Source organism: Triticum aestivum, chromosome 2A (genome assembly GCF_018294505.1).
Source record: "Triticum aestivum cultivar Chinese Spring chromosome 2A, IWGSC CS RefSeq v2.1, whole genome shotgun sequence".
In the NCBI taxonomy this organism is placed as follows: domain Eukaryota; kingdom Viridiplantae; phylum Streptophyta; class Magnoliopsida; order Poales; family Poaceae; genus Triticum; species Triticum aestivum.
In genome coordinates, this window is record NC_057797.1 from 723,180,663 (window position 1) to 723,195,402 (window position 14,740).

Below are 14,740 nucleotides of genomic sequence, written 5' to 3' on the forward strand. Positions count from 1 at the left end.
ATCCCTCGGATAAACATGATAAGGACGGGGATGGATCGATGGGTGGGAACAACCAGAGTGATGGCTCCAATCTCCGTTTCACCCAATCTGAATGGGATGGCTTGGCTGAGTCTGGAAGGGAACTGTTCCAGTCTCAAGCTCCCTCTGGTGCTGCCCCTCGGGAGGCTTTGGCGATTCCTCCTTCTGATTCCATGGTGGATGCTCCTGATGATGCTTCTCTGAAGATCCCGCCTGCGTCGGCTACCCCCATGTCTGGTGCCTGCTCCAACCTCCTGGCTCGCCCGATCTCCCCCACTCGCTCCGGGATTGAGGATCTGCCTGCCTCCCCTGAGCGTGATATGGTGGGTGCCCAGTCTCAGTGGAAGAAGAAATCCTCGGTGCACAAATTCTCAGCTAAGAGCAGGAATTCTCTGGGCTCTAAACAATCCACTGCCGGTGTCTGCCATCGTATCGACAAGGATCTCGGGTCCATGTCTCGCTCTGGTCCATCTTCGGCTTCCCCCTTGCCGCGGGCGCAGGCGATTCGGTCGCCGGCGTCTACGGCTCGCAAAGGCCGGAGGGTGGCCAACTCGGGTGGATATGTTCTGGAGCGGGCGGAAAAGCGGGCTGCCGCGAAGGATCTTCCTACCCCAGGTACTCATCCCCTCTCATTCCGTTGGTTCTTCTCCGGTTCGCCTGGTTTTACCTACTCTCTCGGATAACCATCTTTTTAAAGTCATGTCGGATGTGGGAGTGGTGGTTGATCCTAATGTTGGTTCTCCTAGTTCTCTTCTTACAAGTATTCGGCTAACAAGGTGGCTCAGGCGGCCATTGCTAAGGCTAAAGAGGCCGTTGCCTGCAACGCTACTGTTTCTATCAATCCTTTGGGTCCGGAGGCGGGTGTGGGTGCTGGTTGTGGCCAGCCCCAACCCTGTTCCTCCAGGAGGGGCACTTCTAAAAGAGTTAAAACCTGCGCGACTCCTAGCAGGTCTAGTCTCCGCATTAAGAATCTTTCATATAAATGAAAGCTTTATTTTGGAATATTAGAGGGTTCGGCGCTAGGGGGCGTCGTGACCAAATTAAAGATATGATTCGCTCGAACCATATTGACTTCGTGGGGTTGGATGAAACTTTTAAGGAATCCTTTTCCCCTAATGAACTTTGTGCTATCGTGGGTATGCATAGATTTGACTGGCATGTCTTACCTTCCTCAGGCCACTCGGGTGGGATCTTGATAGGCTCAAATAAGGACATTTTTGATGTTGTTGCCTATGACCATGGGATCTTTTGGGTTAGTGCTGTACTCTGTCTTAAAGCGCTGAATACTCTCATGGAGGTAATCGTGGTATATGGGCCTGCTGACCACTCTATTGCTCCTTTGTTTCTTAACGAACTTTCTGTGAAGATCGAATCCTGTAACCTCCCGATGGTTATCGGGGGTGATTTTAATCTCCTTCGCTACCCTTCTGATAAAAGCAACGATATTTTCTCTTGGCCTTTGGCGAATGCTTTTAACGAGTTTATTAGCTCCAATGCTATTCGTGAACTTCCCCGGGTTGGAGCCCGCTTTACTTGGTCCAATCACCAGGCTATCCCTATTAGATCTGTTCTGGATAGAGTTTTCATATGTCCTAGGTGGGACTCCCTCTTTCCTAGGGCTTCCCTTGGTGCCAAATGTATTGTCGGTTCTGACCATACCCCTCTAATTGTTGACGATGGCTCTGTTAACCTTAGACCCCCGGCCAGATTTCAATTTGATGCCTCTTGGCTTCTCGTTGATGGTTTTTGTGATATGTTAGCCGTGAAGATATCCCACCTGCTCTCCTCTAATTCGCGCTCTTTCGGTCCTCTAGATGATTGGCACTCTTGTTCCTACAATCTGCGTAAGTTTCTTAGAGGCTGGTCTCGGAATCGTGTGGCGGAGGAGCGCCGCTCCAGAGAGTTTCTCGAGACCCAAATCTCGGCCCTAGACTTAACTGTTGACTCTGCTGGACTATCCGAGGATGGGTGGTCTGTGAGGTATAACCTCGAGGCTGCCTTACTGCAGTTGCACCATCAGGCTGAGGTGTATTGGCGTCAGCGGGGTACGCTCAATTGGACGCTTAAAGGCGATTCCCCCACTGCCTATTTTTTGCCATAGCGAACGGTCGGAGGAGGCGTTGTGGCATCAACAATCTGATCATCAATGGTGCACGGTCTTCGGACCAATTTGTTATTATGAATCACGTGCGAGACTTCTTCTCTTCTTTGCTTGGGGCGAAACCTCCTTCGGGCTTCTCGATCTCCCCTTCTCTGGAACATGGGTTTAAAAGTTTCGGCCGAGGACAATGCCTCGTTGATGATCCCCCTATCTGATCAGGAAATCTGGGACATTGTTAACTCTGCTAACCCGAATGCGGCCTCCGGGCCTGACGGCTTTTCTATCCCTTTCTTCCGAAAATTCTGGCCTCAGTTAAAGCAGCTGGCTTGCAGTGTCATACAGGGCTTTTGCCTTGGTTATATCGATATTTCCTGCTTGAACTACGCCGTCATTACTCTGATTCCCAAGGTCAAGGGGGCTGATTTAATCTCTCAATTTCGTCCTATTGCTCTGATTAATAATTTTGCCAAATTCCCAGCTAAGGGCTTTGCTAATCGCCTTTCTCCTGTTGCTCATAGAGTTATTAGCCCCTTCCAATCTGCTTTCATTAAGGGCCATTTTATTTTAGATGGTATTCTTTCCTTGCATGAAATTGTGCATGACCTGCACTCTCGGAGCTCTAAAGCGATTATTCTTAAGTTAGATTTTGAGAAAGCACATGACTCGGTCAGTTGGTCTTTTCTGAAGCAGGTCCTGCTCGCGAAAGGTTTTGATGGAGCTTACGTGCATCGTATCATGCAGTTGGTCACTGGGGGCCACACTACCGTGTCGATGAATGGGCATATTAGTAATTTTTTTGCCAATGGCAGGGGTCTTCATCAAGGGGATCCTGCTTCCCCTGTTCTTTTTAACTTTGTGGCCGATGCCTTTTCCTGTATCCTCACGAGGGCGGCTCAATGTGGTCACATAAGTCCGATGGTCTCTCATCTAATTCCGGAAGGGGTTTCTCACCTTCAGTATGCCGACGATACGATCATTATGGTTGAGCTGGATGATGCGTGTATTGCCAATTTGAAATTCATCCTTCTTTGCTTTGAAGCGGTCTCTGGCTTGAAGATTAACTTCTCCAAGAGTGAGGTTCTAGTTACTGGTGTTGATGATGCGGAAGCCTTGCGTGTGGCCAGGCTTCTTAACTGCTCTTTAGGTTCCTTTCCATTCAAATATTTGGGCCTCCCAATTTCCCCTCTTAAACTTCTTGCTAAGGACTTTGCCCCGGCTGTCGCTAAAGTGGGGAACAGGGTCCTTCCTTGGCGCGGCGGATACAATACTAACGCTGGCAAGGTGGCCTTAATCAACTCCTGTCTTTCATCCCTTCCTATGTTCCTTATGGGCTTTTATCTCCTATCGGCTGGCACTCACGCTGGCTTTGACAAACACAGAGGTGCATTTTATTGGAATGCGGCGGATAATAAGCGGAAATATAGACTAGTCAAGTGGCAGCTTATGTGTCGGCCTAAGAACCTTGGGGGTTAGGCATTATTAATACGTTGGTGATGAACAAATGCTTATTAATTAAGTGGTGATGGAAAATTATGACTACTGGGGCTGATTCTCTTTGGTACTCTATCATCAAGGCCAAGTATTTCCCTCAATCTAGCCCCTTGTTTGCTTCTGCTAGACGAGGGTCTCAATTCTGGAAGAACCTTGTCAAAGTCAGACCAATTTTTTTGGAGCATGTTAAATTTATCGTGGGCAATGGTAGGTCTGTTCGTTTTTGGCGGGATTGGTGGTGTGGAGATGCTCCTCTGGCTGCTCAGTTCCCGGTTTTGTTTTCTTACTGTCCTAAGCCGGACATCTCCATCGCAGAGGTGACGGATAATAATTGGGACCTGGCTTTTCGCCCCTCCCTGTCTCCTGAAGAGTTGGAGGATTGGCAAAGTCTTTCTGCCCTGTTCCCTGTGCTCTCGGAGGCTCCGGATTATGTTGTTTGGCCTCATTCGTCTTCTGGCAGATTTTCGGTCAAGTCACTTTACTCTAGGCTAATCGGAGGTACCCCCTCGAATAGATTCTCTAATATCTGGAAGTCCAAAGTGCCTCCTAAGATTAAGATATTTCTTTGGCAAGCTTTCAGAGGTCGGATTCCTGCGGCTGACCAGATTCGCAAGCGCAATGGTCCTGGATCGGAATTTTGTCACCTCTGTTGTGCTTTGGAAAACACGGATCATATCTTTTTCCATTGTGTCCTGGCTAAGTTCGTTTGGAGCTGTGTCAGTTCATGGCTTCAGGTCTCTTGGAATCCCTCGTCCTTCTCTGAGCTTAGGACCCTAGCCAAGGTTCTGGTTGGGGTCACCAAGAGGGTGTTCTGGGTTGGCTTGGGTGCCTTATGTTGGGCTCTTTGGACTATTATGAACAAATTTACTATTGAATATATCTTTCCATCTAAACCCGCTGACGTTCTTTTCAAATCTTGTATCATATTGCAGCAGTGGAGATTATTGACTAAAGAAGACGATCGAGATGCCCTGGACGTGCTCATCGCCAAAATTCGGGCTTCGGCATCCTTCTTCTCAGGGCTGGGTCCAAACAGATGATCTTTGCTGCGGTGGTTCTGTCTCTTTGGTGGTAGTCTCCTTTCCCCCTCCGGCCTGCGCGCCGAGTATGGCTGGGTGCCATGTATCGTTCTGAAACTTCTTTCGCCTGCTCCAGGCTTTCGTTCGCTGGATTCGCGGTGTTTCGCTAATTGTTTGGGTTATTCAGGTCTGTGACGCTGCCGTGTGGCTTTACTTATAAAGTCGGGCCAAGGCCTTTTCTCTAAAAAAAGAAAGAACTACCTCAGTCCTCGATTCGAGCTACAATAATTGGCTTGCCTAAGTGCCACGGGTGGTGACGGTTCGGTAAAAGCTGTGAGGCCAGAACACTGTTCACACCTATGCGGCAGGCCTTCGAGGCTAAGCTATCTCAAGGCTTCAGATGTCAAAATATGACCCTTAAAACATGTGGTTAGCGGGCGGCCCCGTTAAAGGGAATCTCCCACCGATCTCACAAGGAAGGACTCCGGAAGCCTCGAACCCTGACGTCACCAAGATGGACTCTGCCGAAGACTTGGCGTGTACTTCAAGGACTACTTCATCTATCGGCATGCTTATCCCTAGTTGGCAACCGATCATGTGTAACCCTAGATACCCTTGGTGCATATATAAGCCATAGGGTTTAGTCCATAGAGACACAATCATAATTACCAGCCTTAGGGTTTAGAAGACAACATACGATCTTGAGATAGATCAACCTGTACTCGATCTCCACCATCAATATAATCAAGCGGGACGTAGTGTTTTAATTACCTCTTCGAGATGGCCCGAACATGGGTAAACATCGTGCCCTTTGTCTCATGTTCACCATCGTTTGAAGATCCACAACTCGGGACCCTCGACCCGAGATTTGCCGGTTTAGTACCGACAGCCAGGGAGAAGATGCGGTCGAGGTGGCAGAAGTTTGTCCACGCCCGATAGCCGGCGCTGCGGGAGCGGGCGCGCGGTCGCGCGCCTGCTGCCTCCGCCGTTCGTCCACCGGCGAGCGGAGGGAGGAGCTCCCGGCCTCCGCGTCGTGGCAGTTCTTAAGGAGTGGGTCGCCGCCGAGCCCAACGCGCCCCCCTTGGCCACCCCAACCACCAGCAGTCATCGACACTTCTGCAAGTTTGAGTGGGGGACGGTGCCGCAAATCGTAGCTTGAGTAGGGATTTCTCGCCAGAGGAGAGGTTTCGCGGTGGAGGTGGATGGGGGGAGAAACAAGACGGGAACCCTAAATCGACCCGGAGCCGGCATATATACCGGAATCACGGGCAGTTTACGGGCTTCCATAAACAATTTACGGGCCGGGTCCTTTTTAGCGGACCTGTTCGGGCCGTTTTTTGGGCCATCCCATAAAATGGCTGGAAAAAGTGCGTTTCATCGAAGTTATACAGAATCTGCTAGAGATGCTATTACACTGTTGTACTGCAAGTCAAATATGTGAAACTGTATCTCGCAGATCTGTGAAGCCGTGCGCCTTCACGCTCCCACTACTACACGAGTCCCTCTCCCGTGATTAATTAGCTGTGAAGAACCGTTGACATGCGCACGTGCCTCCGCCTACAAATACTCCAACGATCGCGAGCACCTACACGCACACACCCCCGCGCCAGAGAAAGCAGGAATCAAATGTCCGCCGCCGAGGCGCTCCTTGCTAATGGCGCCTCCGGCAGCAGCGGCGGCGATCGCCTGAGCATCGACGATGCCCTCGCGCAGCACGCGGGGGAGTTCGGGCGGTGGCAGCTGCGGCAGTTCGTAATGGTGACGGCGGCGTGGGCGCTGGAGGCCATGCACACCATGGTCATGATCTTCGCGGACCGCGAGCCGGCCATGTCGTGCCCCGCGGGGGACGGGCGGTGCGGCGACCGTTGCGCCGGCGCTGCGGCCGGGTGGGAGTGGGAGCAGGGGAGCGGCTCGTCGACGGTGGCCGAGTGGGGCCTCGTCTGCGGCGAGCGCTACAAGGTCGGCCTCGTCCAGGCCGTCTTCTTCGTCGGGTGCATGATCGGTACGTCGGCCATTCGTCTCCGGTGCTGTTTTATTTGCTCATATAAGTGACTTATCCCGTGGGTTCGGCAGGCGCGGGCGTGTTCGGGCACCTCTCCGACTCGTTTCTCGGCCGGAAGGGCTGCCTGCTGGTGCTCTGCTTCCTCAACGCCGTCTTTGGTCTCCTCACCGCGCTCTCCCCGAACTACTGGGTCTACGCCGCGCTGCGCCTCCTCACGGGCTTCAGCACCGGCAGCGTCGGCCTCTGCTCCTTCGTCCTCGCCACGGAGCCCATCGGGCCCTCCCGCCGTGGCGCCGCCGGCATGTCCACCATGTACTTCTTCTCCGTGGGCATCGCAGCCCTCGCCGGCGTCGCTGTGATGTTCCAGTCCTCATGGCGCCTCCTCTATGCCGTCACCTCCCTGCCCTCCCTTGCGTACGTCTTCACTGTCATGCCGTTCGTCTCCGAGTCTCCGCGGTGGTACCTTGTGCGCGGGCGCGCCAACGACGCCATGCGCGTCTTGGGCGACATCGCGTCCGCCAACGGCAGATGCATCCCGGACAACGTCGTGCTCAAGCTTGACGACGAGGGGGACGACGTCAACGGCGCTCAGGTTGGCACCGGAGAAAAGGCTGAGGAGCTGTCGTCGTCGGGCACAATCATAGACGCGTTCCGGTCACCGACGACGCGGATCAGGCTCGTGCTCTCGGTGATCATCCACTTCCTTTCCGCAGTGGTGTACTTCGGGCTGAGCCTCAACGTGGTCAACCTAAAGACAAACCTTTACGTCAGCGTCGTCCTGAACTCGCTGGCCGAGATGCCCTCTTACCTGCTCACCGCGATGCTTCTTCAGCACTTCGGCCGCAAACCAGTCGCCATCGGCATGACGCTTCTCAGCGGCGTCTTCTGCACGGCGGGCAGTCTCATCGCCGGCGCCGGCGCCGCGAGGTAGTTGACCCCTTCCTGTATGTTAGCATGGGAATGACAGGTTTTTGCTCCAATTAACCACATGCAGTTGCATGTCACTGCAGGGTGGTGAGGACGGTGTGCGGGGTGGTGGGGATCTTCGGGATATCGGCGACATACAACCTGTTGGCCGTGTACACGGCGGAGCTGTTCCCGACAGTGGTGCGGACGGCGGTGCTCGGATGCGCGATGCAAGCGTCGCAGATGGGTGCCATACTTGCACCCCTGGTGGTGGTGCTCGGGGAGCGGCTGCCGTTCGCGGTGTTCGGCATGTCGGGGATCATCGGCGGGCTGTTGTTCTTATGCCAGCCCGAGACGATGAACAAGCCCTTGTATGACACCATGGCTGGACTCGAGAAAGGAGAGAGGGTGTCTAAAAGTGAAGACGAAGGTGCAGCAGAGAACTCCGAAATTTAGTTAGTTTCGGCGTGTGTCGGTGCGCCGAAAAATGTCAAAATATGAGAGCATCTCCAACAGCCGTGCTAAGCGCCGCGCGTAAAAAATCTGTTTACCGCGCGCGCTGCGGCTGGTTTTGCGCGCCCGCCTGCGCTGGCTCCAGCAGCCGTGCTATAATGCAGCGCGCGCGCCGTTCCAGCAGAGCGCAAAAATACAGCGCGCGACTCGCCGGGCATTTTGCATATATGATATTTTGAAAAAAATGAACATGTGAAATTTGACACAAACAAGTTGATGAATAAAAGTTCATGCCCACAAGTTCAAAATCATGCCCACAAGTTCATCCAACCAAATTCAAATGCAAACTAATGTCCAAGACATGAAAGACACATCAATCTTCATCTTTCTCGTCTTCGTCTTCGTCCTCATCTTCCGAAGACGAATCTTCCGCCTCCGAAGATGAATCTTCCTCCCTCTCCTCATCACGCACCGCATCATGTGAAGCTCCGACGGTGTTGGCAAGATCTTCAACGACATCTTCATGGAAATGTGTGTGAGAAGGCACATTGAAAGACATTGCACCCATGGCGGCTGGAGGTGCACTCATGCCTCCCATGAGAGAAGCAAAACTCATGCCTCCCATGGCGGCCATAGCGTCGGAGGGTGCTCCAAAGCCACCCATGCCTCCCATGGCGGCCGGAGGTGCACCCATGCTTCCCATGGCGGCCGGATGTGCACCCATGCCTCCCATGGCTCCGAAGCCACCCTTGCCTCCCATGGCGCCGAGGCCACCGCCACCCATGGCGCCGAGGCCACCGCCACCCATTGCACGAACCAAGGCTCTTTTTTGGATCAAGACTTCTTGTTGGGCAAGATTGACATACTCTTTTTGCGCCGCATTGAGGTTAGATGTGTCCAAGAAGAATAAGTGCTTCTCCCATTCCAACAACTTAGCTCGCTCCTCGTTGCTCACTTTCCTCTCCTCCAACGCCACCTTTCTCTCCTCGGCCGCCACCCTTCTCTCCTCAGCCGCCAACCTCCTCTCCTCGGCCACGGCATCTTGGTTCCTTGCCATTTTCCTCACCTCATTGGCTTCGACCCTTGCCTTCACAATAGCTTCCATAGCATTTTTGAGCTCATCATCTCCTTTCCTCTTCTTCTTTTCGGTTTTGTCTTTCTTGCACCCATCCGGTCGTTTTGGCTTCGAGTATGAAACCGAGTTGGGTGTGGGGCTTCTCTTGCCGTCATCACTTGATGCATCATCCTCCTCCTCATTATCATTCATCTCAATTGCTCGCTTCCGTTTGTTGCTCAAATGCAAATCCTCCAAACCATCACGCTTCTTCCATTTCTCATCATCCTTTAACACTTCATAGCAATGAGGCAAGGTAAAGACCCTGCCTTTCTTGATCTTCCCCTTCTTGGTTGTCCTTGTCTCTTCTTTGAACAAGTTTTGTGCAATGTTGTACTACAAGGAAAACAAAACAAGTTAGCACTTCGGTCACCAAAAACAAGTATGATGAACATATATGAGACGCCACTTACTCGATCATCCTCATTTGTGCCACTTGAGTTAATCTTTTCAACTGCCTTTTGTACGGCCGCCCACTTTTGACAATCCGAGTTGATTGTCGACCATCGGGACCGAAGTGATCTCTCGGAGCGGTCAATTCCACTCAAGTTGTGAGCATCAAAGTGTTGTTTCATTCGCCCCCAATACACGTCTCTACTTTGATCACCTCCAATGGATGGATCCCTCGACACTTGCAAATAAGTATGGCATAGTAACTTGTCATCGTTGGTTGAGTAATTGCCCGCTCTTCCTTTCGGCGCCTCGACAATTCCCTCACCCTCTTCGTCCACCTCAAACTCATGGTCTTCGAAATGAATGTCATTGGTTTGAGACCAATGCGAATTGTTGGACCCAACACCCATAGTGGACATGTATGCATCATCGTTGAGACTACAAAGTTTTTTGAACAATGCAAATAACCTATCTATATGTGATGATGATGCATTGAAAAAATAAGAAGAAAAGAAAAGTTGGAATTTTTTTCACCTTGGGGGCATTTCGTCGAACACGTGGTGCGCGTCGGCGGCCGGCTAAACGAGTGAGCTCGCCGGCGCTTCGGTAGCCGCCGCGGCCGTCGAACGCCCTGCAAGCTTCTTTCCCCTCGCCTTCGTGGTGCCGGAGCCGTCCGCCGCCTTGTTTTTCTTCGCGGATGTTTTGTCCTTCTTCGTCCGCGCCGCATTGGGGACCTTCTTCGACGGTGCGGTGGCGGCACGGGACGGCGCCGGCGCGACGCCACCCGGCGCCGTGGTCATCCGCGGCGGCAAGAAGAGGCTGCGCGTGAGGCCGACGCTCGGCGGAGCTCCGGCGGTGGCGAGGCCAGCGCTTCCCGCGCTAGGGTTTCCGGCGGCGGGGGGGGGGGGGGGGTCGCGGCTGTACAACGGGGTGAGCGGGGCGCCGGTGTGCGCGTCCATGGGTGGGTGGCAGGGCGCCAGCGCCGGCGCGCGCGGGGAGTAGGACGAGGAGAGGAGAGAGTGCGGCGCGAGCGCTCGAGTGTGCCGCGCGCTGTAGCTGGCGCCCGAAATACGCCGCGCGGGTAAGTGTTTTCAACCACGCGCCCAACCCGTTATAGCGCGCGCGCCGTTTTTGCGCGCCCGCTGGAGCGACCCGCCGCGTTGCGCGCGCGCTAAAACGGCCTAATTTGCGGCGCGGCGCTAGTTTAGCGCGGCTGTTGGAGATACTCTGACACCGTGTCGCAAACCAGAGCGACTCACACGTCCTCGGGTGTTCCATTTTATGCCAGGGAAGGTTTGTTTATTGGTTCACGTGTTTCATCGCAATAAAAAATATCACGTGTTGACAAAATCAAATTATGGGTTCTCATAGCTTAAATATTGCATGAATATCAAAGAGAGAGAGAGTATGCGCGCACACTAAGGCTGGGGAAAACATATTATGTAGGCCAAGCTCACAACGGTTGGTAGGGCATCTCTAGCCGATGTATATAATTTAACCTCTCAAACGACTCTTATAGCCCACACCTATACTTAAGCTCTCACGTTGCACCCGCTGACAACAAAGAGGGAACCCTAGCCAACACTGTTGTTGACGTCCTGATGGCTATGGCCCTAGCAACTCGGATCTACGCTCTCTCCAGTCCTAACTTGTCGGCGTTGTCGGTCGCCATCGCTTCCCCTATGCCAGTTCTTTCTGCCTCACCGCACCCGACCCTGCACACCTGCACTCCATGCCTGGTGCAAGATCGAATGCTCATGTGTTTTGTAGTGCCAGGTGCCACCCTCCGACGGCAGGTGCGACCTATCCAACCCCGGCCCCTCCGATGTGGCGGTTCCAATCAACCGTTGCTTCCTCATCTCCGATTTTAGGTCCGACGACTTTAGAATTGCTCAGAGTTTGGCCAGGGGAAATCTCTGCTCGGCTAGCCTATGCTAGCAGTGGCGATGCTCATGTGTGTCGTTTTCCATTTTCGAAGGCGTTGACATGGCCTTCATCTGCGCCTGAGGGAATCCTGGATAAGAGGGTCTCCGGACAGCCGGACTATCTCCATTGGCCGGACTGTTAGACTATGAAGATACAAGATTCAAGACTTCGTCTCGTGTCCGGATGGGACTCTACTTGGCGTGGAAGGCAAGCTAGGCAATACGGATATGGATATCTCCTCCTTTGTAACCGACCTTGTGTAACCCTAACCCTCTTCGGTCCATATAAATTGAAGGGATTTAGTCCATAGGACAACAACCATAACATACAATCATACCATAGGCTAGCTTCTAGGGTTTAGCCTCTCTGATCTCGTGGTAAATCTACTCTTGTACTACCCATATAATCAATATTAATCAAGCAGGACGTAGGGTTTTACCTCCATTAAGAGGGCCCGAACCTGGGTAAAACATCGTGTCCCCTGCCTCCTGTTACCATCCGGCCTAGACGCACAGTTCGGGACCCCCTACCCGAGATCCGCCGGTTTTGACACCGACATTGGTGCTTTCATTGAGAGTTCCTCTGTGTCGTCGTCGTTAGGCTTGATGGATCCTACTATCATCGATAGCGATGCGGTCCAGGGTGAGATTTTTCTCCCCGAACAGATCCTCGTATTCGGTGGCTTTGCACTGCGGGCTAATTCGCTTGGCCATCTGAAGCAGATTGAAAGCTACGCCCGTGGCCATCATGTCAGATTTGGAAGTTTGAACTACACGACCGACATCCGCGGAGACTTGATCTCCGACGGATTCGAGCCACAGCCGGGCGTGCCGCACTGTCGCGATGGGTATGACCTAGCTCTGCCGCCGAACAATACCCCAGAGGCCGCGCCCGCATCAGCTTCGCCCCTTAGTTGGGAGCCAACTGCGCCAATCGAGGACAGGTGGTTCGACACCGCTTCAAGGGCTGCAGTCTCAACAGCGATCGAGCCGAACACCAGCATAATCCTCTGCGCAGCCCGTGACTCTAAGGTGCCGGACTCTTTTTCTGACTCCGAACCGCCCGCGCCCCTGCCAATTGAATCCGATTGGGCGCCGATCATGGAATTCACCGCCACGGATATCTTTCAGCACTCGCCCTTCGGCGATATTTTGAATTCACTAAGGTCTCTCTTTTTGTCAGGAGAGCCCTGGCCGGATTATGGCCAACAGGATTGGGATGCGGACGATGAAGAAATAACATATCGAAGAACCATGGTACCTCAGATACCAAGGACGGCAATAGAAGGTCACGTCGCAACAAGCATAAGCGCCGCATTAACAGCGAAAATACTAAGGATACGGCAGTCAATGCCGGATTCAAAGGCTCTAAACCCAGTCAGCGGAAAAAGCCATTCAAACAAAGTACGCCAGGTCCGTCCAGCTTGGACCATATACTCGATCGCTCGTGTCAAATACACGGCACCCCAGACAAGCCAGCCAATCACACATACAGGGATTGTTGGATGTTCAAGCAGGCCGGCAAGTTAATTGCTGAAAACAAGGACAAGGGGCCGCATAGCAATGACGAGGAGGAGCCCCGACAGCCGCACACTGGAGGACAGACGAGGTTTCCCCCGCAAGTGCGGACGGTGAACATGATATACGCAACCCACATCCCCAAGAGGGAGCGGATGCGTGCGCTCAGGGACGTATATGCGTTGGAGCCAGTCGCCCCAAAGTTCAACCCTTGGTCCTCCTGTCCGATCACCTTCGATCGCAGGGACCACCCCACTAGTATCTGTCATGGCGGATTCGCCGCACTGGTCCTAGACCCAATCATCGACGAATTTTACCTCACTCGAGTCCTTATGGACGGCGGCAGCAGCCTGAACCTGCTTTATCAGGACACGTTGTGCAAAATGGGTATAGACCCCTCAAGGATCAAACCCACAAAAACGACCTTTAAGGGTGTCATTCCAGGTGTAGAGGCCCATTGCACAGGCTCAGTTACACTGGAAGTGGTCTTCGGATCCCCGGATAATTTCTGAAGCGAAGAGTTAATCTTCGATATAGTCCCGTTCCGCAGTGGTTATCATGCGCTGCTCGGGCGAACCGCATTCGCTAGATTCAATGCGGTACAGCATTATGCATACCTCAAGCTCAAGATGCCAGGACCTCGCGGAGTTATTACAGTCAATGGAAACACAGAGCGCTCTCTCCGAACAGAGGAGCACACCGCGGCCCTCGCAGCAGAAGGGCAAAGCAACCTCTCAAGGCAATCAACCAGTTCGGCGCTTCAAAGCCCGGACACCTTCAAGCGCACTCGGGGCAATCGGCAAATAGACTGCCTGGCGCGATCTGAGCTTGCGTAGCAATACGGCGGCCACCCCAATCCCAGCCCAGCGGCGAAACTCGTGCCGCCCGTACATAATTACGCATTAAAAATACCATGGGCACATGTGGGAAGGGGGGCACAACTGCGACACGCCCCAAAACGCGGCCTAAATCGCACTAGGGGCTTCCTGTTTGGTTATTTTCCTTTTTCTTTGAGGATCTTAATCTCTGGAAACACTGTCCGGCAGCACTATTGTCGAACACATGATGCAGCTACCAAGGAGGCAGACAACTACGTTATACCACGGAATTCCCAGGTTGATTACAGTAACGAGTGAAATATTCAATTTAATATCATTCTCAGCTTGCCCTTGGAAGAGACATAGTCCTACTCTTTCCTTATCGCACTATCTGTATCACTCTGCTTTAACGCAATTTTTTAATAAACAATGCATGACATTACGACTATTATTGCATTCTTGTTATATATATATATATATGTGTGTGTGTGTGTGTGTGTGTGTGTGTTCATTAATGACGCCTTGCAACCGTACACTCTGGTACGGCCAATACACCAGGGGCTTACGTACCCCACAATGCGGTGTGAAAAGTCCGAACACTTTCACAAGTGCGGCACCCCGAACTTATAGCATTATATGCATCAGCTCCGAATCATGCCTTTGGTCAAATGTTGGGTTTGCCCGGCTCCTACGTTTTGGTACCTTACGTTCCGCTCTATCGGCTAAGATAGCGCTAGGAGAACTACTGCGATTCTGCCGGGCTTAGCACCTCAGTAGAAAAAGCTAAAACTGACTGTCATGATAAGGCGAGAGACTGGTCGCTGTTCGGCGAGGTTTTTCGAGTCCCTAAAGACTTATGCCGCTTAGGGCGAGGGGCCGGCCCTGTCCGGCTTACAGGCATGTATCGCGCCCCGAATTCGGCCTGCCGAATACCAGGGGCTTCGCCGAAATTTAAAATTATAGAATTCTATGGCTAAGTGAG

General features: G+C 52.8%; 1 protein-coding gene across 1 annotated transcript; it reads left to right on the forward strand.

Annotated features, from left to right (window-relative positions):
* The first annotated feature begins 6,219 nt into the window (after positions 1-6,219).
* On the forward strand, positions 6,220-8,148 carry LOC123186213 (organic cation/carnitine transporter 4-like). Its single transcript, XM_044597998.1, has 3 exons — positions 6,220-6,631; positions 6,703-7,558; positions 7,642-8,148. Exons 1-3 carry the CDS (start codon positions 6,256-6,258, stop codon positions 7,991-7,993), a joined length of 1,584 nt encoding a protein of 527 aa, XP_044453933.1. The 5' UTR covers positions 6,220-6,255; the 3' UTR covers positions 7,994-8,148.
* The last annotated feature ends 6,592 nt before the right edge of the window (positions 8,149-14,740 follow it).

Coding starts and splice junctions, on each gene's coding strand:
- LOC123186213 (XM_044597998.1), top strand. CDS start 6,256: ATGTCCGCCGCCGAGGCGCTCCTTGCTAATGGCGCCTCCGGCAGCAGC. Junction 6,632..6,702: donor CTTCGTCGGGTGCATGATCG/GTACGTCGGCCA, acceptor TGGGTTCGGCAG/GCGCGGGCGTGTTCGGGCAC. Junction 7,559..7,641: donor GCCGGCGCCGGCGCCGCGAG/GTAGTTGACCCC, acceptor ATGTCACTGCAG/GGTGGTGAGGACGGTGTGCG.